This window comes from Sinohyriopsis cumingii, chromosome 2 (genome assembly GCF_028554795.1).
Source record: "Sinohyriopsis cumingii isolate HCF-2022 chromosome 2, ASM2855479v2, whole genome shotgun sequence".
Taxonomy (NCBI): domain Eukaryota; kingdom Metazoa; phylum Mollusca; class Bivalvia; order Unionida; family Unionidae; genus Sinohyriopsis; species Sinohyriopsis cumingii.
The window spans coordinates 3299069-3325140 of NC_142962.1; the positions used below are offsets into that span (position 1 = coordinate 3299069).

At 34.6% G+C, this 26072-nt stretch overlaps 1 protein-coding gene across 1 annotated transcript in view; it reads right to left on the reverse strand.

The window, feature by feature from the left end:
- Nucleotides 1-26072, reverse strand: part of LOC149804251 (echinoderm microtubule-associated protein-like 6) — a 157160-nt gene that overhangs the window by 102713 nt on the left and 28375 nt on the right. Inside the window, exons 6-10 of the mRNA XM_089938113.1 lie at nucleotides 25155-25356; nucleotides 21450-21587; nucleotides 15253-15509; nucleotides 12886-13098; nucleotides 5022-5189 (exon numbers count right to left, since the gene is read on the reverse strand). Of these exons, the coding sequence (XP_089794239.1) occupies nucleotides 5022-5189; nucleotides 12886-13098; nucleotides 15253-15509; nucleotides 21450-21587; nucleotides 25155-25356 (978 nt within the window). The remainder of the gene's footprint in view (nucleotides 1-5021; nucleotides 5190-12885; nucleotides 13099-15252; nucleotides 15510-21449; nucleotides 21588-25154; nucleotides 25357-26072) is intronic.

Sequence of the window (26072 nt, forward strand, 5' to 3'; positions counted from 1 at the left end):
GACTTAGATGTTGTTTATAGACCTAAATTACTCACGAAACCCGGCATCAGTTCTGCATTTACTCGCTGTAAGTAAGGCCAACTACAAAGACCAATAATCCTGATCTGCCATAGTATAATGCACATGCAGATCAGGGCCTATGTTGTTTGTTCTACTGATTATTCCTAAAAAACTGCACAGACCCAGATCTGCTGGTGCATTATGTGATGGCAAATCTGGGTCTGTGCAGTTTGCAGTTGTACTTGACTTATAAGCAAGTATATACGGAAGACTAATGAATGTTTTAGTGATGGTAGAGAGACTGTTAAAGATGATACAAGAAAAGGTTAGCCAAGGACATCTCTTTCAAATGTAATAGTCAATTCTGTGAAGCAAAGGAAAACATGTTTGATGTTTCATACAGAAGTGCAGAAGAAATTCTAACCAAGGAACTGGGCATGCATAGAGTCTGTGCCTGTTGGGTACTCAGATCACTTGATGAAGAACAAATGCGTTTAGAGTAAATATCTTCTGGGAAAAATTATACAGATACAAAGCAGAAGCCTGTAGTTTCTTAAATATGATCATTACATGTGACAAAACTTGGATACACATATCTAAATCCAAGAGTAAGAGACAAGGCAGTGCATGGAAGTACACAATTTCCCCATTGCCAATATAAAGCATGTCCTAACAAATATGCTAGAAAGGTTATTTGCATTATGTTTCTCAACACACACAAAATTAGAACCCCAAGTTACCAGAGAACACCACAGAGAATGAACAGTACTGTGCCATAATTATCATATATAATTTACATGAGGCTATTCACACAAACAAATTTCCAGACCTATTGATGGATGACTTCATTTTGAAAAATACCCCAGCATGCATATGGAAGTTTGTAATGCATTTCTTAAAGAAACCATGGCCCTGAAACCCTACATCATACACCATTTGTGCCCTATTTAGCTCTTTGTGACTTCTAGCTTATCCATAAATTAAATGATTTATTACCAGACAACCATTATGAAAGCATAAAAGAATCAACAGGCTATTACAAATACTGTCACATGATGGGCTCCAACATTTGTTAAGGATATGAATCACAAAATGGGAGAAATGCATTAAGCCAAAAGGAAGTTAATTTGAAAATGACTACTACAATTTTTGTAACAGTTTGGTAACTTTTTCTTTGCAGCACTTGTCACAAACTTCTTGATCAACATTCATATATGTCTCTCATTACTGTTTAGTAAACTTTTATGAAAGTAATTTTTAGATGAGGAAATTATTTTTTAATTACATAAGGGTAAGAGTAATGATGATTTAAATAATGACAGCAAAATATCTCTTGAAAATTTTAGAAAAAGTTCTCACAAATATTATAAATGATAGAAAAACACCATGAGGAAACAGTCAAGTATTGTTCTTTGAAAACCATGCTGGTCACATAAAGGAACATAGCACAACAGACAATATATTTATTGTAAATACTTGTCTTCAGAACTACAACCCAAAGAAAAGATGGCATTGTCATTGTGTTTCAAAACCATATGATTGTGTACAGCATGTTTTGGTTTCTAACGGAAACAAAAATTTACTTCGCAGCAATCTTTTTTGAAAATAATTAGTCTATGTATATGATGTTAAAATTTAATGTGCAAATTGAGAATAGATTGACAGAATACTTTCATTATTCTCTTGGTACTAGTCAATAATGTATGTTAAGCCCAGCTATTTTAATTGTCTGTGTAAATGAATATTTTCATTAGATAAAAATGGATGGTTGTTAAGGTATACCAAGTATTCCAAAATTAAATGACATATTCACTTACGCTGATGATATGCTAATAGTCAGCATTACAATGGTCTTTTAGATTACAATGGTCTTTTAGATAGGAAATAAGATGAAAAATATCAACTCTGTCCACATGAAGTACATTGTCAGGTAGAGTGCCAACTTAATACTTCAGGAGTTCTTCTAATTTATCAACAGCGTTTCCTGCAGTATGGTGCATCATATGACATAGACAAACTGATATGTACAATGATAGTCATTTTTCAAAATATAGAATGCAATTTCTTTATGAATTCCAGTCATCACTGATGCAGTATCAGCTGAAAACCCCATACAGTTCTGCCAACTTATATTTATTCAAAGCATTATCAAGTAAATGAAAAAGTGTTTTCTCCAGTGGAATCTACTCTTAATTCTGGTAATGAAAGAAGAGTACTCTGACTTTTCCCTTTTCATTGTCAAAGTCTCTTACAAAGACTGGGTACAACTTTTTGTCATCATAATCACTACTCCTGTCTGTTGCAATACTAAATGACCCAATTTACATGGCTTCTGCAGTTTTAAGTGAAGTATCTTCTGCTCAAAACCTAACAATATTAGAGGATTTTGTTCTTGCACATGCATATCTTCTGCAATTTTGGAATCAGGAAACATCTGTTTGAACAAAGGACCAATGTAGTCTTCTACCGTTAGGGGTAGTCTGTGTTTTATTAAGAACTCGGTGCATAACGCCTCTGCATTTATAAAATTTGTATCCACAGTTTAGTTCTGCTGTAAAAAAGAAGTTACCTTAGTATTGGAGTTAGTAAAACAAGCTCTTCAAGGTTTCTTTGTTTTACCACTATGACCAATATTAAAATCCTTTCCACACAGCCTGCAAAGGGCATGAAGCTGCCTTAGAATGGAATGCTGTATTGTGTAATTCATGTAATCATCTCTGAATTGGTTTTTCATCTTTTCCTAATCCATCTGTGAAATTATTTGAAACATCGACTAGAATAAATCTTACTTCACTTTTTGTGCCAAATACCTATAGAATGATTCTGTACCAGATATGAATTAGAACAAATAATCAGTGAGCAAAGATTAAAAGTTAGAAAACCAGTCTGTTCTCTCTATGTAAGCCATACGGCTGCTATAAATAGAAACTGAGGGCAAAAGTTTGTAATTAGAAACCAGCATGTTTCCTGGAAATAGGGCAGCTGCTATAAATAGAAAGAATACTGTTAGGAAAGTGCATGCAAGTTTACAGACAAGCGAACTTTTATGTTGTAGTTACACAGAAGCTGTCTTTTCTAGAATATGGTCTTTGGGATTAATGGGATGATAATGAAAATGAGAAAACAAATTATTAATGATTTTGTCACAGAATAAGGCAAGAAATAACTTGGTTTTGCCTTAGAACGATTTGACTATCTTTCGTTGTACATGCGTACAACGTTACCTAAGGTGAATAATTGTTTTTCCAGGTAAGTGACTGTACTAGAATGTATCTCGTCGAAAAATTACTTGCGACGAAAGACATTAAAACCACGATATGCACGGGTATTTTACCCTGACTATTACTCACTCTCCTATGGATTTAAGGTAGATTCCATTTCTAACCGACACTGGTCGTTTTGGATCTTGTCAAGGAGTGAACGTTCTCCATTGTGTTCTCCAGCCATAGGGGTAAGTGTTAAATTCATATTTTATTTGATATGTGAAGCTTATTCAGGTTTTAATGTCATATCATGTAATGATGCATTTACTACTACGCAGATTTGAAACACTGTGAACTTTGAATTACAAGTTGCTATTAGAGTTTAATTTATTAGCATATATCTAAAGAGTTTTCAGAACCCATTATTATGACCAGTTCGGTTTTATTGTAGCTGTTCAGGGCTGTGTAGAGCTGTCTGAAGTTGTTCAGGGCTGTTTAGAGCTGACTGAAGATGTGTAGGACTGACTGTAGCTGTTTAGGGCTGACTGTAGCTGTTTAGTGCTGCGTGCTGTCTATATGTACGTGTATACATGTGTCTGTACATGTGTTGGAGCCACGAATGTTGACATAGCCAATACAAGGGTGATGTATGCTGTCTGTACGTATGAGTATACATATGTCTGTACATGTGGTGGATCCGTGAATGGTGTGAGTGGCCAACCCAAGGACTCGGTGAAACTGTGGTTCATCAGTTTATGAATCATACGACTGTACAAGTTTCAAGAGGCATATGTTTGATCCAACTGACGTTTCAATTGAGTACATTTTTAACTGCATGAGATTATTTTGAATCTTATTTGTATTATAGGAGATTATGTGAAATCTCTCTTACATTGCATAATACAAGAGATTATGTGAATCTCACTTACAGTGCACAATATTATTGGAAACATATTTGAATTCCTTGAGGTTATTTGAATCTCACTTTCCATACGTAAGATTACATGAATCATATTTTCATTTTTCAGCTTGTGAATATTTGTGTAGAGTGATTGGATCAATCGTATGTTGAGAGCGTAAGAGAATCATTGTATTTATAATATATATATATTCATTTTGTCCAAAACCCACTCGGTTACAATTCTGTTACAGTTTTTGTAGTGGGATATACCCAAAATGCATAATCCGATACATTTACATGTAAGGCGTAATTTATTGATAAAAAAAGCATAATGATTATGCCAAAGCGTAATGGTTGGCATGTATGTAATCATATTATGAAATGTTACAGACTTTTGTTAAAAGTTATAATGATGGATGACTCTAGAAACTCAATGTGATCATTATTTCCTTTGGAATCCTTCTGCTTCTTTATTTTGCAACATAAAGATGAAACCTTTCTAGCCATTGTTGATAACACTGTACTTGACAGGTACCCAAAATCATGACATAGGAACTACAATGCATCTTTATGTTGTGCATCAAGATGAACATACAAAAATGTGTGATCTGTCATTAACTACAATAATTGCTTTGAAAGAAAAGATATACAGCCACAATACAGTTTTATTTGCTCCCATATGTGGTATATGCAGATTGACTTAAATCAGAATACAAAAGGACAATATTTTCACATGAATGTGTGTGTGTATATGTATATGTGACTGTGTATATGTATATGTGTGTGTGTATATGTATATGTGTGTGTGTGTATGTATACGTGAGTGTGTATATGTATATGTGTGTGTATATATGTATATGTGAGTGTGATCATGACCATGACAGGTAACAAAGGAACATAGGTTTGTGTGATGTTACCTTGCTGTGGGTCAGGAATTGTCTTGTCACTGCTCCCATCAGCCAGGAAGCGCCACTGGAATACTGCATGGTCAGCACCACCAGTCGAAATCACTCGTTGTTTGTCATGGGCGAATCTCACATTAGTCACATGTGCTGAATGACCTATGTACTTCCTGAACTTGGCTCCTATAGATACAATATGGGATATACAGTTAACTTAAAATATATAGCTAAAATATCCAAGATGTCTGGACAAATTACCAATTTGAGTGTAATCAATTGTCAGAAGACACAATAACTTGTTCATACACAAATGCCAACCAGTAACATCTGATTAAGACTACATTATTCTAATTTGTGAAGAAATCTTAGCTTACTAGGCAATTACTTTTTAATTTTTCTTCCTAATAAAACTCTGACATCATAACACTCTGACAGAATGACTTGCCACTTGTAATACAATTAGTTAGGTATTTTTGTGATGCAATTTCAGTAAAAAATAGAATCAGGTGAACAGGGTAATATAAACAAAACACACTTGTAATACAATTAGTTAGGTATTTTTGTGATGTGATTTCAGTAAAAAATAGATTCAGGTGAACAGGGTAATATAAACAAAACACTTGTAATACAATTAGTTAGGTATTTTTGTGATGCGATTTCAGTAAAAAATAGAATCAGGTGAACAGGGTAATATAAACAAAACACACTTGAGCGATGTCAATTAAGTATGAAATACAGGTCACAGTGACCAAACCTGGAACAGTGTTATGTGTACTAGCATCCTATTATGACTCTAAACTAAGTAATAGAAAAAGGCGACAACCAAAACATTTTGTAAAATTCATCAAAAAGTTTATTTCCCTAGAATAAAAAGTGAACATTAAAAAGAACTTACAGTATTGCGAATTAAATCCCAAATAGTCCAAAAAGTTCTATCAACAGCCGTAATAAATAAAGTTCTAATTAAATTCCAGTGGTATTCAAAATAAGGTCCAGTGTTGACAGTGCTGATGTGCATGTAGTCTTGAATGTACTAATGTACTAGTGGCCCCAAGTGTGATGATGCACTAAGTCTTCCAATTGATCACAACATTGTAATCCTAGATGTCCTTGTCTAAATTCACCATAATTACAAATTAATCTATCCAAGAATATTACTGAGCACTTTGTAATTCCAGAGAATAAATAATAAAAAAATAATTCCAACCAAATCAAAAAATAAACAAAACAATACAAATGATTCTGCTTCTGATTGCAAGAATGGGTAAATTCTGAAGTAAACAAGATTATAAACCCCTAATAGAATTTTCTGTTTTAGAACATTCCAAGTTGTTAACAAGGTCAAATCTAAGACTAAAATTAAAACAAAAGAATGTGGCAAACATGAAGGTTGGAATTGGGACGTAGCAGGTTTATTTTCCTAATGTTAATGCAATTGGAAAATGTACTCAAAAGAGAAAATACAAAACAGAACTTTAATCTGGTACTTATCTGTATTATTACAGTGGATAGTATACACTGTAATAAATACAAGCAAAAACTAAAGGAGGACAATAAATACTTATAAATACACGGAAGTAAAACTGAAATGCACAGTTCCTGCATTGCTATCTAACAAAACATTAAACACAAACTTTAACAGGCTGTCTACATCAAACAAGTTTTAAACACAAATTTCGACCTGTTGTCTGCATATAATGCAACCCTTAAGAACATACTTTAGTCTCCTGCTGACATATAACAAACCTTAAATACTCCTGCTGACATATAACAAACCTTAAATACTAACTTTACTCTGCTGTCTGCATATAACATAACCTTAAACACTAACTTTACTCTGCTGTCTGAATATAACATAACCTTATACACTAACTTTACTCTCCTGCTGACATATAACAAACCTTAAATACTAACTTTACTCTGCTGTCTGAATATAACATAACCTTAAACACTAACTTTACTCTGCTGTCTGAATATAACATAACCTTATACACTAACTTTACTCTCCCGCTGACATATAACAAACCTTAAATACTAACTTTACTCTGCTGTCTGAATATAACGTAACCTTAAACACTAACTTTACTCTGCTGTCTGAATATAACATGTCCTTAAACAGTAACTTTACTCTGCTGGCTGAATATAACGTAACCTTAAACGCTAACTTTACTCTGCTGTCTGAATATAACATAAACTTAAACACTAACTTTACTCTGCTGTCTAAATATAACGTAACCTTAAACACTAACTTTACTCTGCTGTCTGAATATAACATAAACTTATACACTAACTTTACTCTGCTGTCTGCATATAACATAACCTTAAACACTAACTTTACTCTGCTGTCTGATTATAACGTGACCTTCAACACTAACTTTACTCTGCTGTCTGAATATAACATAAACTTATACACTAACTTTACTCTGCTGTCTGCATATAACATAAACTTATACACTAACTTTACTCTCCTGCTGACATATAACAAACCTTAAATACTAACTTTACTCTGCTGTCTGCATATAACATAACCTTATACACTAACTTTACTCTGCTGTCTGAATATAACATAACCTTATACACTAACTTTACTCTCCTGCTGACATATAACAAACCTTAAATACTAACTTTACTCTGCTGTCTGAATATATCGTAACCTTAAACACTAACTTTACTCTGCTGTCTGAATATAACATAACCTTAAACACTAACTTTACTCTGCTGTCTAAATATAACGTAACCTTAAACACTAACTTTACTCTGCTGTCTGAATACAACATAAACTTATACACTAACTTTACTCTGCTGTCTGCATATAACATAACCTTAAACACTAACTTTACTCTGCTGTCTGAATATAACATAAACTTAAACACTAACTTTACTCTGCTGTCTAAATATAATGTAACCTTAAACACTAACTTTACTCTGCTGTCTGAATATAACAAACTTATACACTAACTTTACTCTGCTGTCTGCATATAACATAACCTTAAACACTAACTTTACTCTGCTGTCTGAATATAACATAACCTTAAACACTAACTTTACTCTGCTGTCTGCATATAACATAAATTTAAACACTAACTTTACTCTGCTGTCTGAATATAACAAACCTTAAATACTAACTTTACTCTGCTGTCTGAATATAACGTAACCTTAAACACTAACATTACTCTGCTGTCTGCATATAACATAACCTTAAACACTAACTTTACTCTGCTGTCTAAATATAACATAACCTTATACACTAACTTTAGTCACCTGTCTGAATATAACATAACCTTATACACTAACTTTACTCTGCTGTCTGCATATAACATAACCTTAAACACTAACTTTACTCTGCTGTCTGCATATAACATAACCTTAAACACTAACTTTACTCTGCTGTCTGAATATAACAAACCTTAAATACTAACTTTACTCTGCTGTCTGAATATAACGTAACCTTAAACACTAACATTACTCTGCTGTCTGCATATAACATAACCTTAAACACTAACTTTACTCTGCTGTCTGCATATAACATAACCTTAAACACTAACTTTAGTCTCCTGTCTGAATATAACAAACCTTAAATACTAACTTTACTCTGCTGTCTGAATATAACATAACCTTAAACACTAACTTTAATCTGCTGTCTAAATATAACATAACCTTATACACTAACTTTAGTCAGCTGCCTGAATATAACATAACCTTATACACTAACTTTACTCTGCTGTCTGCATATAACATAACCTTAAACACTAACTTTACTCTGCTGTCTGAATATAACAAACCTTAAATACTAACTTTACTCTGCTGTCTGAATATAACGTAACCTTAAACACTAACTTTACTCTGCTGTCTGCATATAACATAACCTTAAACACTAACTTTAATCTGCTGTCTAAATATAACATAACCTTATACACTAACTTTTGTCAGCTGTCTGAATATAACATAACCTTATACACTAACTTTACTCTGCTGTCTGCATATAACATAACCTTAAACACTAACTTTACTCTGCTGTCTGAATATAACAAACCTTAAATACTAACTTTACTCTGCTGTCTGAATATAACGTAACCTTAAACACTAACATTACTCTGCTGTCTGCATATAACATAACCTTAAACACTAACTTTACTCTGCTGTCTGAATATAACAAACCTTAAATACTAACTTTACTCTGCTGTCTGAATATAACGTAACCTTAAACACTAACTTTACTCTGCTGTCTGCATATAACATAACCTTAAACACTAACTTTACTCTGCTGTCTGAATATAACATAACCTTATACACTAACTTTACTCTGCTGTCTGCATATAACATAACCTTAAACACTAACTTTACTCTGCTGTCTGCATATAACATAACCTTAAACACTAACTTTACTCTGCTGTCTGCATATAACATAACCTTATACACTAACTTTACTCTGCTGTCTGCATATAACATAACCTTAAACACTAACTTTACTCTGCTGTCTGAATATAACGTAACCTTAAACACTAACTTTACTCTGCTGTCTGCATATAACATAACCATATACACTAACTTTAGTCAGCTCTCAGCATATAACATAACCTTATACACTAACTTTAGTCAGCTGTCTGAATATAACATAACCTTATACACTAACTTTAGTCAGCTGTCTGAATATAACATAACCTTATACACTAACTTTAGTCAGCTGTCTGAATATAACATAACCTTATACACTAACTTTAGTCAGCTATCAGCATATAAGAAACCCATAAACATTTATTTTAACCTGCTGTCTACATATAACTGTTAAGCATTTACTTTAACCTGCTGTCAACAAATAACAACCATAAACACAAATTTAGCCTGCTTTGTACATGTAACAAACTATAAACACAAACTTTAACCTGCCATCTACATATAAGAAACCTTAAACATAAACTTTAACCTGTTTTCTACATATAACAAACTGCAAGCACAAACTTTAGCCTAATGTTTACAAATAACAAATGTTAAACACAAACTTTAACCTCAAACCTTTTCCCATACAGTAATATGCAGTGAAATACTATTAAATAAGGTCAAACACACTTAATTTAACAACTGAAAGTGAATTTGAAATGCATAATTCATGCTACAAGTGATAAACAAAACCTTACATGCAAACTTTAACATAAACTGTACAACAAAAAGAATAAATATACAGAATTGAATAGTGTCAAGCACATGCTCTTCAACATAAAAAAGTTAAACTTTGTTCCTACAAGCAATAAATAAAACCTTAAACACAAAGATGAGCCTGCTACCTACATACAACAAACCTTAAAAAACAAACTTAATGCAATAATATTTAAAAGCAAAAAAAATCAGTAAAATTGGGTGAAATACTGTTTAATAAAGGATATTCACTCTCTATTCAATAAACAAAAGTTAAAATGAACTGCATAGTTTGTTCAAACATGCACTAAAAAAAACCTAAACAAATTGTAACTTAAACATTTTCCCATGAATTGCAGCAACAACAAAACACAGATAGTAAAATTGGATAAAAAGTATTCATGAAAATCAAGCACATGTTCATTAACACATAAGTAAAATACAAATGTACAGTTCCTTCCTATAAGCAAAATAACAAAAACCTTAAACACAAATGTTACCCTGCTGTCTGCAAATAACAAACCTTAAACACAAACTTGAACCAACCTCACACTTTTTTCCACAAAAGCTTTAAAATAAGAAAAATTGGGCCAAAATGTATTGATTAAGGTCAAGCACTTGTTATTTAATGCACAGATGTAAAATTTCAATGTGATTATCCTTCCTACAAGCAATAAACAAAACCTTAAATAAACACTTTAACCTGCCATCAATGCAAAAAAAATCTTTCAATGCAAATCAAATCTCAAACTTTCCCACATAAACTGCAAATAAATCTGCAACATTGGGAAGAAAAGTATTGAATAAGGCCTGGTACATGCTGCTGAACAAAAATGAGTGAACTTAAGAAGCATTTTTCTTTCCTACAAGCTGCAATCAAAAACCTTAAAAATAAGCATTAACCTGCTCTATGCAATCAGCAAACTTTAATTGCAAGCATTCACCTGAAACATTTCCACCAAAATTTCAAAGAGATCGGTCACATTAAAATAAAATTACTAAATAAGGTTTCACGTGTGACAATGAATACACAACAGTACAACTTAAATGCACAGTTCATTCACTTGACGTAATCAAAACCATAAACACAAGTTTTAAACTGCTTCATATGTCTTATGCCACCAAAGCTGCCATGGTGTGTATAAGCAAGCAAATAACAAGGGGAATGGTGAGCAAAATGCTCATGTAGATATAGTCCAACCTATCTCACATCCCACAACTGCTCCCATTAATAAGAGGAGTCTAAGGTATAACAAGTACATCACTCTTCCTCAAATAATGCAAGTATAATGATTGGTCAATGTGCCTATCTTTTTCTAATGACCTTACTTTATCCAAAGTTTCACAGCAATCCAGTGAAAACTGTTTTTTATAGTTGCATTCACAAATTTCTACTATATTTTTTACTCCAACTGTAAGTCAATAAGGTCAAAAACAGTGAGCGCACAAAGACCTGTCACTATGTCCATCTTGACACACCGACGTGAATAATATTACCAAGTTTCATGGTGATCCTGATTAATTATGTTTATATGATTCTGTCTTAGAATGCACTTAGATGCAGGACAAAATGGGCAATAACTCTAGCAAAATTGTGAAAGCAACGTGACTTGTGGACATGCAAATATTCAGATTATGACTGTAACCTGCAGGAAGTTTCACAGCGATTACTGAAAATGGCAAGAGTTGTTGTTTCATAAACTGCATCTAGCTCCAAATCAAAAAGATCAATAACTCTAGCAAAAATCACAGGAGCAAAGTCATTTGGTGTTTATTTCCACAGAAAGCCATACAAAAACTGGGAGATTAGTTGTGCTCACAAAATTCTGGCATACACCACATTCCTCTACCAAACAAAAAGGGCAAATACTAAAATAACAATTGTGGGAAGACAGTAACTTTAAATGAACATAACACAAAGTTTCACAGTGACCCACTGAAAAATGGAAAATTGGAACTACATGCGTTCACAAGTATCTCTTGTACAATGCATCAGATTTGGACAAAAAATGCCAACTTTTAAAAAAATTGCTGGAGCATTATGATATGCTGATATGTGCTTCTTGATATGTTGATCATAACATGCATAAAAAATGTCAATAAATGTTTAAAAAATTGCTGGATCATTATGATATGCTGATATGTGCTTCTTGATATGTTGATCATAACATGCATAAAGTTTCATACTGCTCCAATGAAATTTTTTTGAGCATAATGGGATTCATAAGAAAGTGTCAAACACTACATCTGTGCTTCAAGTCAAAATGGGCAATAACTCAAGTAAAAATTGTAGAAAGACAGTAATTGTATACATGCACATCTTTCAAGGATGAAGGATGGCTGACCGAAGATGGACAAACAACAAGCCATCACATAAGCTCTTCTGGTATATGTAGAGTTAAAATCATGAAACCCTTCCAAAAGAGTGTTTTCTTCAAATTGTGTAAAATTCTGTTGAATTTCAGAAAAGGTCATTTAGAGATTTTCTACTTTTTTGTAACAGTGGCTATATTTAATGGCAGATCATCGATTGTAAAAACTTGAAAGCTCTTCCTGTCAGAATGCTCGATGACAAATGAGACTGAAGCTTATCCAGTGGTTTTTGAGAAAGATTTTAAAATACCAAATGTTGACAGATGATGAATGACAGGAAATGTACACCAGCCATACCATAAACTCACCTTACTTTACAGACAGGTGCGCTAATGAAATCTGAATAAATTTTACAACAGCATATCAGTCATACCTTTTCTTACAGAGGGAAATTTGAAGAGTTTAACTAGGCCAAAGTCATCTCCAGTTACAATCACTCCTGCATCATAGTTAGCATCTGTAGCATTAATATCGTTAGTATCAGTGTATTTTTCCCAGATCCCATTAACTTCCTGACCCAGAACTCCTGTAAAACTGTACCAGTGAATGCTGGCAAGTTCCTCTCGACTGGTTACCTGTTTACCACCTGTAATTAATACAAAAATTAAATCCAAATTTAATTGGCAAGAATTATATCAGTAAAAAAATTAAATTATCTAGTTGACTATAAAGAGTTATCATTTTGCAGCTTTCTGCTTTGATTGGATTAAAAGTTTTAAGAAAACTAAAATTTAGTGTTTGTAAAATACGTATGCCCCTACTGCAAACAACAAATTTCAGACAGTCCAAAATTTCAGAGCTCTCAAACACTGTTTAAAACACGTATGTGCAGGAAAATGTAAACATGGACACGTACTGAGGTCAAATGGTCTTGACATAAACTTCCTAACGAGGTTTTGCAAAACATTCAAAACTATAAAAGAAAACTTATTTTTTTTTAAATCATCAGAATCATCCAAATTGTGTGAAAATTTAACAAATTTATCTTTATATGAACAGAAACATGTTAATAAAACTTCACTCATTCCATTAAAACTGAATTACAATCATGTCATCAAATATAGAAATAAGCCTATGTCAAATAGCTTTTGCATAATTGTGGTAAGAAACTTCCCAGGATGGACTGATGTATGCATAAAAAGATTAAACAATGATGACCCTGCTACAAGCAGACTGGTTCTTGCTGATTATACATTACAAGGGAATACTGTGCTTAGTTTCCGCATAAGCAGTGTGTTAATATTCAGGAGAAAAAACAAATGATGGCAATCTGTCAGAAATATTGATGCAGGTGTAAAGTCATAGTATCAGGGGAAGAAAACTCCATTGCCTAGGAGCCAAGGACAATTAATAATGAATGCCAGGGACATAGGGTTGATAATGTTGAATTAATGATAACATTAACAATCACTCAGAAATAAAAATATGGATATGTTTCTGGACAGGGGGTGGCAAACTACTAGAAACCTGACATATGTAAACACCATAAATACCTAAATTGTTTGATTACCTTTTATTTGTTGATCTCAAATAGATTAAATGTGTGTGTAAACGTGTGACACTTTTCATTAGCAGGAATGATGGTGAGTTATAAGCTGTGTGTAATTAGAACAAACTATATACATGACAAAAGTTAACAATTACATCAATCTTGCGGGTAAGTGAAAGTACTTTATTGGATAACCGGAAAAATCTGCTGGGCAACCAGATTTTCAAAGTTATTGCCCATGACAACCATATATTTAAAAAAATTGTCTACCCCTGAGGCTTATTGTGAATACAACCTGCACAAACTCGTATTTTCATTAAAAACAACACTTTCAAAATTTAGCTACATTAGGCATTTTTTAAAATAATCAAGGGCATTACTGCAGACCTGCCAACCCTAACAAAGACCTATTCAGTAGGGCAGTCAATATTTTTCTTTAAGTCAGACAAATTTTCAGTAAGGTTTAACACAATATCGTGTACTGCTTGTGTTGAGCTGGAAAACATGTACTTGCTATACTCATAAGTGTGCTATGAGACTGAAGCAGTTAGCACAAACATCATGTCCAATCCAAAGTACACTTAAACCTTAATTACCTCCAGTAGAGTATCAGAAAATGCAGTTTAAACCCCATGGAACTCAATGTGTTCTTGCTAGGTCCCTAAATTTGACTTTATCTTTGTTGCTGTTTGTTTTCAATTTGATGTGGTGATGGCAATCATCTGTCCTGCCATGAGACATAATCAAATCATCATATGTTATCCAGTAAACATAACTGTTGCCTTTCCAGCTTTTTTCCCCAATAATCTGAATATTCCTTTTTATACTTTTGTGATAAGTATTTAAACATTCTGAGGCTACTTTCCCTTTTGCCTTTAACACGTTTCCACATGCTGGATGCCATTTCTAGAAAATATAAGCAAAAGCTTGATCATGCAGGCATTCTGCATGAAAAATATGGGCATTTTAAATCATATGAAGTACTACTGTAAAGTTAATCTGGTTCCCTGAAACATATTTTCATTAAAAAAAATTATATTATTCTGTATGTCTGTAATTTTAGGGTAATTTCAATAAGACATGTCAAATTGTAAGTGTTGGCAGGTCTATTACTTTCACAAGTATCTTTTGTTAAATGGCTCTGCACTGTCCGTGACCACCACTAATATTCTAAAAGTTTCCAATAAAAAATCATTCTCCAGATTCTTCTTACAATGTTTCATAATTATATTAGATACAAAATCTGTTCACCTGGCATCTGGAAAATAAGCCTTTCGGCTGCCCCACTGTTTGTCTGTAAATACTTGCTGTCCTTGGACCAGTCCAGGTGGGTGATGAAACTGGAGTTTCCTTTACACGTCCCTACACGTTTGTACCGCTCCTCCACAGAGTAGACATCAACAAAGTTGTCATTTGATCCCACAGACAAAAACTTCCCACATGGAGAGAACTTCAATTCATGAATCACCTCCTTCCTGTCTTTGATGTGAATTACTTCAGACATGTCTCTGGTAAACATTACTCAAAGTTTAAGAAAAGTAAATGTTTGATGCTGTATTAAATTTATATTCATTGAATTATTTTGATTACTGGGTATATTCAATTATTTTTAATCTTTAATGTCACATTTTACATATTTAAAATGAGATTAATCTATCTTTGCTTTAATTATTAATAATTCTGACAGTACTTCTGTACTTTAGTGATCACTGTGAATTAACTTGTTTTCATTGGAAACTATTCTCCTTAAATTTGTTGTTGCTTCAAGTCAAAAATTTAAGATCCATGAACCACATGTGATAACACCTGACCCCACCACTACCATTCATAACCAGACTTTTTTTTTAATGGCACTTAGAAGACACTATTGCCAATATCATGCTCACAAAATGAGAACTAACAGTCCATCACGTGGATGCACAAGGTAGTTGACTTGTGGTGTCTTCACCAGGCACTGAACCCACAACCCTTGGATTAAGAAAATCTTGGAAATTAGTGCTGGATCTTCCATCATTATAGTCAAACAATAACCAGAAAAGGTTGCCTTTAAGCAGAGTGGATGACCAATGAGCAATTCTGAGTGAATAAGTGTAAAATTCTGTTCAATATTCACTCCTAGTTAGGTAATTTCAACAGACTTAGAACTGTCCTTGTGAATACAATATCATGTAACTCTAAGCTAGCTTCACACTGGCGGAATGCTATGAGGTATATTCATCAATCTAGATAATTATAAGCAACTATAAATCAAAGGATAAAACTAAAGCAAAAATCTTAAATTAAAATGATCTGCACAAAAATAGGGATTTGTCAAGGTCATTATATTTTTCATATAAGTGAGGCACAACAAGGCCTCAGAGACAAAGTTACCAAAAATGTATCAGAATATATATGCTGAATGGGTCTTGAGACGGAAGTGCTGGTTAAAAGTAATATTCTATGAGAAGATGATGAGTTAATTGTCAAAGGCTATAACTCTGTCTGCAATGGCATTTATGAGACAAGGCCTATTCAGAGTACAGTAGTCCCCCTCTTGAACGGCCCCCCTGACCAGCGGCCACCCGCTCCTTACGGCCAGAATCCGTTGGCACCGACGAGTTTGTGTTCAAAAGTACCCCTCGCGAAAGGCCACCCGCCTAACGCGACCAGCGGCCAGCATATTAGTACAAAATCATAAAATTTACCCCTCACAAGCGGCCGAATTTTATTTGAATATGTATCCAGAACCAGTATTGTATTCATAACGTGTGTTAAGTAATCCGATTTCTGTTTCCCGATGTCAAGTTTTCGTTACTGAAAGAAGTGTTGAGTAAAGTACATTTACCACTAAGGTTAATATTATATCATTTACGCCTCACGAGAAGCCAAATAAAAACCGAGAAAGACTCAAATTTTAATCCATACAAAAGGGTACGTACATGTAATCCAATTAGCCTTATTGCTGTGTTATCATAAGATGTCCGGTTTAGTCACTCTGATAATTGTTAAGAATACAATTATTGAACAGTAGTAACAGCTGAGAAGTGGCAGTATCGATGTACAATACCAAAGTCAGCAGGAAAATGGTTTAATAGCCTTTATGGCTTCCCTTAGTAAGATGTTGAGCTTGTTGACTTTGGTAATCAGTGGCTATTACTACTGACAATAATTGTCAAAATTACGAATCCTAGCGGCCGCGAGGTCAAATCTTCGTGATGTTAATGGTACATATCGAAGCCGTTTAGTTTCAAGAAATGTATAAAAACAATAGGGTACCAGACCGAGACTAACGAATCACGTGACAAGATCACTTCCTTTAAAAACACACGGCAATTTGTTTAGAAGCATACAAAATTGTTTTATCAGTATTGTAGTTGCCAACATGAATAACTTACTGCAAAAAGATCAACATGTCATCGAGGAAAATAAAAATTCTCAGTTTAGAGGAGAACGTGAAAGTAATTCAACTGACGGCGTGGGGGGGGGGGGGGGTCCTCGAGGATCCTTGCAGAAAACTAACGTCGGGAAGACTCAGATAAACAATATCGTGAAAGATAATGAAACAATTCTGCAGAAGTGGAAAGGTGAAATGGACGGAGAAAGGAAGATTGTTTGAGCCAGGAGACGTTTGTATCCTGATTTGAAAGACAAGAAAAAGCAAAAATTTTGCCAGTTGAACTGGGATATGACGACTTTACCGCAAGCAACGGATGGTTGCACAGATTTCAAGTGCGACACAATAGCAAGTGTTCTGTCATTAGCGGTGAATCAGCTGATGTTAATAATGAAGTTGTCGAAGATTGGAACAAAAGACTAAACGATATATGCAGGGGATATGACAGCAAGGATATTTTTAATGTGATGAGACTGGTTTGTTTTTTGGACTGTTACCAACAAAGTGACGTGATGTGAACTGTAACATAATTATAAAGACAGTTTTAAAACTATCAATGGTTATTCATAGCATTCTTTTGCAAATGATGACAAAGTTTGTTTTACATTTATTTCACATCATGCATGTGATTTTTTAATTAAAATATTAAATATTTAAAATTAAATGTATTTGTGACTTTTTTCATATGTATTTACTATTCACATTTGTCATCCCCCTCTAGAAAGGCCACCCGCATTATAAGGCCACTTCCCTGCTGCATTAGGGGTGGCCTTATAAGAGGGGGACTACTGTATATCTAATTCTAAAAAACAATGTTCACACCAAATTGTTTCAGAATATCTTGAATGGTTCTTAAATTGTGCCAGTTACAATCAAGGTCATATGTGTTAAGTTGTCATGGCTCATAACTCTATTCAAAATGGAACTAATGAGACAAAACCAATACAAAGACCTCATGTGAGACAATGAACACTAAAAAAAATGCATAAAAAGACAATGAACTGTTCATGAGATAGTCTGGTTACAAGGACCTGCTGCAGGGGAGCTTTAAAACTAATCAAAATAGGGCAATCAAAACTGGACCTGAAATGAGGAAAGATTTAAAAGGCACATCTACACCTCAGCAATTCATCAACCAAATGGCAGCCAATTAAATATAAGGGTTTCGAAAAAGTGTGAACAGATGAATTGATGGACAAACAGAAAAAGTGATTAACTATCAGTCTCCCACATTCTACAGCAGGGCCCTAAGTACTAGGGGTGAAATGATACACCTGTGCCACATGTCAATATGATTGACGATACACAGCCTGCAATACAATATATCGATACACATATGAACTTGATGGTCTTTCTATCTTTGGAAGATAGGTGGTGCCCTTTCATGTATGTTGACATTCTATTCCTATTTCCAGTATGCAGACTACAGATAGACATATAGGTATCATATATTTATATGCATACTACAGACAGACATATAGTTATCATATATTTATATGCAATTCTCATTGATGAGAAGATATCAACAATACTTTCAAACAGACTATACATTGGATGCAGTGAGTTTTATACAACATTTTAGGCCATTTAATGGTGGTTACATTTAATTCCTTTTGTTTTGTACAACATGAATGATTTGAAAACATATTATTACTAATTTTGTGTCTCACTTACATTTGGAAGATATTATAATGCTGTCTTCAAAAACAGATGAAATAATGCAATTTCCTCGTGCAAAGAAAATCTCATCAAGAACAAATCTGGGCCTGGTAATAAGGTTGAATATCAACAAAATCTGTCACATTTTATTTCCTGCAGATGTAATATACTGCAGCAGCCACAGGTACTTGTATTTGTTAGTGAAGAAAGAAAACTAATGACTACACCCAGTCCTATCCTACAATTTTCTTTTAACTTACACAAGGTGATAAACTTGAGCAGTTTGAAATCTGCCACATTGCTCATCATATGCTAATTTCATTTCTTCCATCAGCACCTTCATTCACTAATTAAATATCTCTGCATAAAAAAGAGAAATTCCAAATTTGTTTCCCATGTACAATTTAAGGAGAGATGATGACATGATTTTATATTATGGGGGACCTCCCCCTTTATCAAAAACAAAGGAGGGGAGAGAGAAATGGTCATAGGTCAATTTTATCTAAACTTCAATATCTGGCTCTCTTTTTTCCTGCTCCACTTCCTTATATCTCTACTGAAATCAACATCTTTGACAGATGTCACCTCAGGTTGTATAAGCATTAATCTGTTAATTAATTCTGAGCATAATCTGCTCCTTATCTTTGTATGAATATTGTTCTGTGCTTCTTTCTGAAGGGGCAATATACATAGCTAGCTTTGTCAGATTGAATATTTGTTATGTACAAACTTCCCAAGATCAAAGATATTATCTTTTGGATACATCTGATCCAAAATAGGATTTTTCACTAATATAAACATCCTTTGTTAAATCAGAAGTTTACTGGTTACTATGCCAAATTTCTTATCTGTTCCATACTGCTGTAAGGGTCCATCAATGCTTGTGCAGACAGAGGTATTAAAATAAATATCTTAACTTCTTATTGTCTTTTCTTAACCCTTATTTTATTCAATTTATCTTAACCCTTATATGAATCTATGTATATAGTTTCGTAGCATATGATCCACAGGGCAAATCTGATTAATTAAAAATATGAAAATTGCATTACAATGTTAAATTGTCTTTATTTTAATTTGGCTCAGTATTCTGCCCTTTGTACATTTAATTTTGAAATACCACTGAAAGGGTCATGCCATCTATTTTTTGTTTATCCAGCATGTAAATCTTACTCATATTTAACACCATTTCAGGCTAAAATCATGCACTGGTATCTCCATTAATACTTTCCCAGCTCCAATAATCTGATATACTTCATAACTTTAAAAATTATTGTCATCATTACTATCATCAGCAAGTCTTTGGCAAATGAAATTGTAATGAACCATGCCGGGGTTCAGACATTTTATGTTTTCTATGTAGCCCATATTTTTTTAAACACACATTTGTAAAACCTTATTCATGATTGGTTCAAACTACACCATAATTTTTATTCCTGGGCATGTTGTTCTAATCAAATTTAGTTTCACAACCAGTCATGTTGTGCTTGAAGAACCCAGATGTGAAACAATTACTACCCAAAAAACAGATGTCGCAACAAGAATGGTTAAATAAAAATTGTAAACTTTGCAGAGTACATTTTCATATGTGGGACTTTCAATGAATTTGCAGGAGTTCTCACATTTCACAGTTCTCCAAGCATGCGAAGTCATACAAATTCTGCATGATTCACAAAATTGCACACCCTGACAGCATCTCCACTTAAGTACTTGACATATCTAATGACTTTCCCGCAAAGTCTCTGTTGCTCTGCCAATACTTCCTATTTGTCATGCAGAGAATAAGCTACACTGATTTCTGATTGGTGGTTATTTTTTAACCTGAAGCAGAACAAGCAATAACCACAATTATAAATTCAGTGTAACATATTCAACATGCAACACACTGACAGCATAGCTTTCAAATCTACTAAAGGAGTCAAGAAACAATTTAAAGTAGAAACTTCACATGAAAGTGGTTATTAAATGATGAGTAAAGTACTTCATTAAAGATGTGGAACACATTTGGAATGTATAGTATGTGGGACATACTTCTGGGCTAATGAGATAATGAGCTTGGAGGGGAAAACCAGATAATGAACCATGTCACTTTGTGTTAACTTGTAGATGGCAAGTGGGTATTCTCAAATAATCTTTTATGATTTTACTAATAAACATGAGTGCATGTGACTGCAAATGCTGTTTCAGATGGATTATAATTTTACAGAATAACAAGGCAACTAATAATAATTATTCATGACAGCTGAAGACTAAAATAACATGCATACAGTATTGTTTTTTATCATTTCTGTCTCATGTATCAATATGTGTATCATATCAGCATAAGTATTGATGCATTGATATATCGATGAATCATTTCACCCCTACTAAGTACATGGCCCTACCACATTCATGATGAGATACCGATATCCAAAGATACCTTGCTTTAAGAACAAGAAAAGAGCCATCTGTCATTCCTACAGCCAGCTGTCCCCCATCTGCATCAAAGGCAAGAGAGCGTATTTTTTGATCCATTGTTGTCTTGGACAGGATTTCATATGTGCTCATGTTCCAAAGCCTGAAAAAGAGAACAGGAAAAAGATGCTATGAAGTGACAGCCTCCTGAAAACTTCAACAGAATAATCTGTATATTTTCTGGCAAATTAAGTTCATCTGTATAAAAACAATAATGTGAATGGTAATAAAACTTTTCTATAAAAGTGATAGGACTTGTAGTTGGGGATTTTTAAAAATCTATACAGAAGTTAAATAAAAGAAGCCAATGTTTTTCAGTAACCATAATACATGTAAGAGTACTAACTTGCAAATTCAACCTCCCAAGCTAAGATTGATGTTCAGTATGAGTCTGGCTTGTTTTAGCAATAAAAGTGCCAAAAAGTTATCTGCTTGCCAAGTCTAAAGAGAGTGGTCGTCCCTTGGACTGAGGTATTGGTGCCAAATCCAATCAACTGTCAGTCACTAAGATGTGCATGCTTTTCCAGGAATATAACTTGGCTTGGGAGAGTCAGCCTGTAATATGATGTACACGCTTTTCCAGGAATATAACTTGGCTTGGGAGAGTCAGCCTGTAATATGATGTACATGCTTTTCCAGGAATATAACTTGGCTTGGGAGAGTCAGCCTGTAATATGATCTGGTATGTATTATCAAAGAAACATTTTACTCCAAAAGCAGGTTTGTTCATTACAATACATTACCCAATCATATTTGTTAGAAGAGAAGGTTGTGAGACAGGAGGAGTTATATCCCTTTATCCCAGAGTTGCTGGTTTTTTAATCATGGTTTGGTTGATATGACCCATAAGTGCAGGTTCAATTTCTCCGGATTTGGATGAAAAACCTGCATGGGCAGTTATTTCAGCAGGTGGAAAGGCAGAATTTTTCTGGGAATCGCTTTCCTACTTAAAAGGACCAAATTTTCACTCAGATTTCCTTGCTTTCAGCATGACCATGTGAATCAGAGGGGACTGCAGAATGGTATATGCATTGAGACTATTCCAGTTCAAGGAATGGGAATGGACTACCCAGGCTTTCAGATCTGACGCTGAAGCAATGAAGGTTAGGTGTTGGATATTCCATTTCGTCACCAAAATATCCACAAGAAACTGAACCTGGCAGGTGCAGATCTAACTCAAAATCAAACGGAGAATGGGTCATTCCCTGTAGACTGGCTAATTCTGTTGGGACAATTAGCCTGCCTGGGATATGGCATAGTTTAATGTGGATATGTCAACCTGCCACATTGGAAAATTACAACACCAGAAGGAAGAAGTCTGGAGACTTGGTTCCCCTACCTCCAGTATGCCTTTGGTTGGGGAAGGAGGGGGGCTTGCAACTTCTGATTTCTCCTAGGAAACAAAGGCTGGGTTCTGGGTGGAATTCTGTGCCTATGTGAGGTTTGCCTATTTCACGGTGTGTTTCCTCACCTCTTCCTATTTGTGGAATAGGAGCTTGGAAGAGAGTGCTTGCAATCTGAGACAGTCTTGTGATGGTCTTTAACCAATCACTATGATGTTGCATTGCAGTTCATGCTATACAAGAAAGGATTTCTGATCCATGCACAAAGAGAAAGGTTTTCATAGTCCCAGGCCAGCAATGTCTCTATTGACAGCATAGGTTTCTGTGTGGAAGACATGCATGTTTATCTTGTGGAAAGCTAGATTGAAGTTAGATGTGAGTGGACACTGTGAACAGACAAAATCCTGTTGATGCTTGGGACCTGGAGTTGCCTTTATAAGTAGTATAGGATGGCAGCAACCAGATTATGGTAACTATATGAAAGAAGGTGGTCTTTCTTCAATAAAAGATGAATGAATGCAGGAATTCTATAAAATACCAACAGAGCAGGAGTAGGTATACAGAACTCTGGCGGAAGGAAGATGGTGCTGCAACCATGTCTCTTCTAACTCTAGGGAGTGGGGTGACAAAGAGACCCACAATGAAGGTAGCAACAGTGGAGCTAGTGAAGCAGGTATATGAGAATAAAGGACAATGGTTTGAGTCCATCCATATTGGGAAGTGGTAATCTCCTAGCATTCAGTTTCAGTTGACTCGAAGGTCAGAGATGGGTACCAAGCATGCAGGAATGGAATGCTAACAAAGCCATTACTGGGTCATGATGGATGATGGACCTATCCAGTGCCAGTCTGCAATGCTTGTCTGGTTATTGACATGTTCATCAAATTCAATGCTATTACACTGGGCATCATTGGCAGAACTGCATCTTGATTCCAGAGCCAGGTATGCCTAGAGGAAAGATCATTCTATCCAGCCCCCAGGGGTAGGTTGAGACTGGTGAGCTAAGTGGAGGTAGTCTGGGGGTGGGTGACATCTGGTAATGAAGTTGGGTACAGGCTATAAAGGTAATTATCATTAAAGCCACTACTAGGGTATTTATATGATGACTGTTTGTCCAGGTCTGTTCCAAGTTGGCTACCATACAATGTTGGAACTAGTCTAGTAGTCTATACTTGTTTCACTGTGTGGAAAGCATGTGATGGTAAAAATAGCAGGATGAGTAAGTTGGTAACTTAACCATCACTGATAGCAATCATCGAGTGTTTCCTGACTCTCTCATTAGCCTAGGTAAAATACTTATCTATGACAGACACCCATCTCTTTAAGACCAGTGAGAGCAAACATCAAATTGATACTCTGAACAGCATCTGATGCAGCTAATACTAGTCGGTGAATATCCTGCCTACTGTTGTTGATATCTATTCTACTGTTGTTGATACCTATTCTACTGCTGCTGCTATCTATTCTACTGTTGTTGATATCTATTCTACTGCTGTTGATATATATTCTACTTTTGTTGATATCTATTCTACTGCTGTTGATATCTATTCAACTGTTGTTGATATCTATTCTACTGCTGTTGATGCCTGTTATTTGAGACAGCAAAAGCATACTTATGTAAAATCAGACAAGCATCATACTGAGCTGAAGTGAACACAATGATTTAAGATAAATTCTTCAGCAAATTGGAGAAGCAACCATATTACAAGGAATACATTATCTTTTACCTGAAATAAATTACAAAAATGGTCAAATAGTGAGATGAAATATAAGCATTATGAATTGCAAAGAAGTCAATTAAGATGGCATCAGTCAACTTGTCATATAAAGAAGTTAATCATCTGAAGTGCAAATTACTCATCTACAATCATAACAGAATGAGAATTACTAAGACAACAGATTGATTATACACTTCTGAGGTGAGACAACTAAATAATTGCTCCTGTTGGTGAAATAGCACAAATTATAATGATAAATGCAAAGCCATTTGTAAGAACATGGTGATTAGGCATGAGAAGTAACTGATTGATGGGATTTGGCACCAATCCCTCAAGCTCACAGAACTTAGGTCATACAAAGCAGACACAGTTTTGGAATTTTATTTTTAAAACAAAATAAAAGATGTCATTAGTGACTTTCTTAACTTGGGAGGACTAGAAATACAAGATAGTGGATTATGATTGTGTAACATATTTGAAGAACTGCAAAAGAAAACTAAATTATGAGAAATGTATAGCTTAAAGACTTAAATTACATATACTCTAGAACAATTATATGATTCTCTTTTCAGCAAGAGAACAGTCTAACTAACTGTTGAACATTTGTACCTTAAAGTGTTATCATCACTTCCAGTGGCAAAGATTGCCTTCTTTGGGTGGATTGCCAAGGCCCATAACTCTCCTTCTGCATGGCCCTGAACTAAGCATATTGGCTTGTCTCGTTCTCTCACTCCAATCTCAAATATTTCACAGTTTTGTGTTCCTGCCAATATTTTGTCACCTCGCCAGCAAACACTTCTCAAACATAGTCCTATAGAAAAATACAATATACAGTGACACTTGTGTAATATGGACATGAAGACAAGATTTTCAATTAGCTGCTGTGGTGCCCATATTAGACGTCAGTTTAAAGCATTTTCATTTAGCAAAAGGATGACACCATTTGAAGTCATTTGGTTAAAACTCCAAGTCATAATAATCATCCATTCATGGGTAGTATTGACAACAAGACAGTAGTTGTAGCAGCCATACCAGATGTAATCATCCATTCAGGGGTAGTATTGACAACAAGACAGTAGTTGTAGCAGCCATACCAGATGTAATCATCCATTCAGGGGTAGTATTGACAACAAGACAGTAGTTGTAGCAGCCATACCAGATGTAATCATCCATTCAGGGGTAGTATTGACAACAAGACAGTAGTTGTAGCAGCCATACCAGATGTAATCATCCATTCAGGGGTAGTATTGACAACAAGACAGTAGTTGTAGCAGCCATACCAGATGTAATCATCCATTCAGGGGTAGTACTGACAACAAGACAGTAGTTGTAGCAGCCATACCAGATGTAATCATCCATTCAGGGGTAGTATTGACAACAAAACAGTAGTTGTAACAGCCATACCAGATGTAATCATCCATTCAGGGGTAGTATTGACAACAAGACAGTAGTTGTAGCAGCCATACCAGATGTAATCATCCATTCAGGGGTAGTATTGACAACAAGACAGTAGTTGTAGCAGCCATA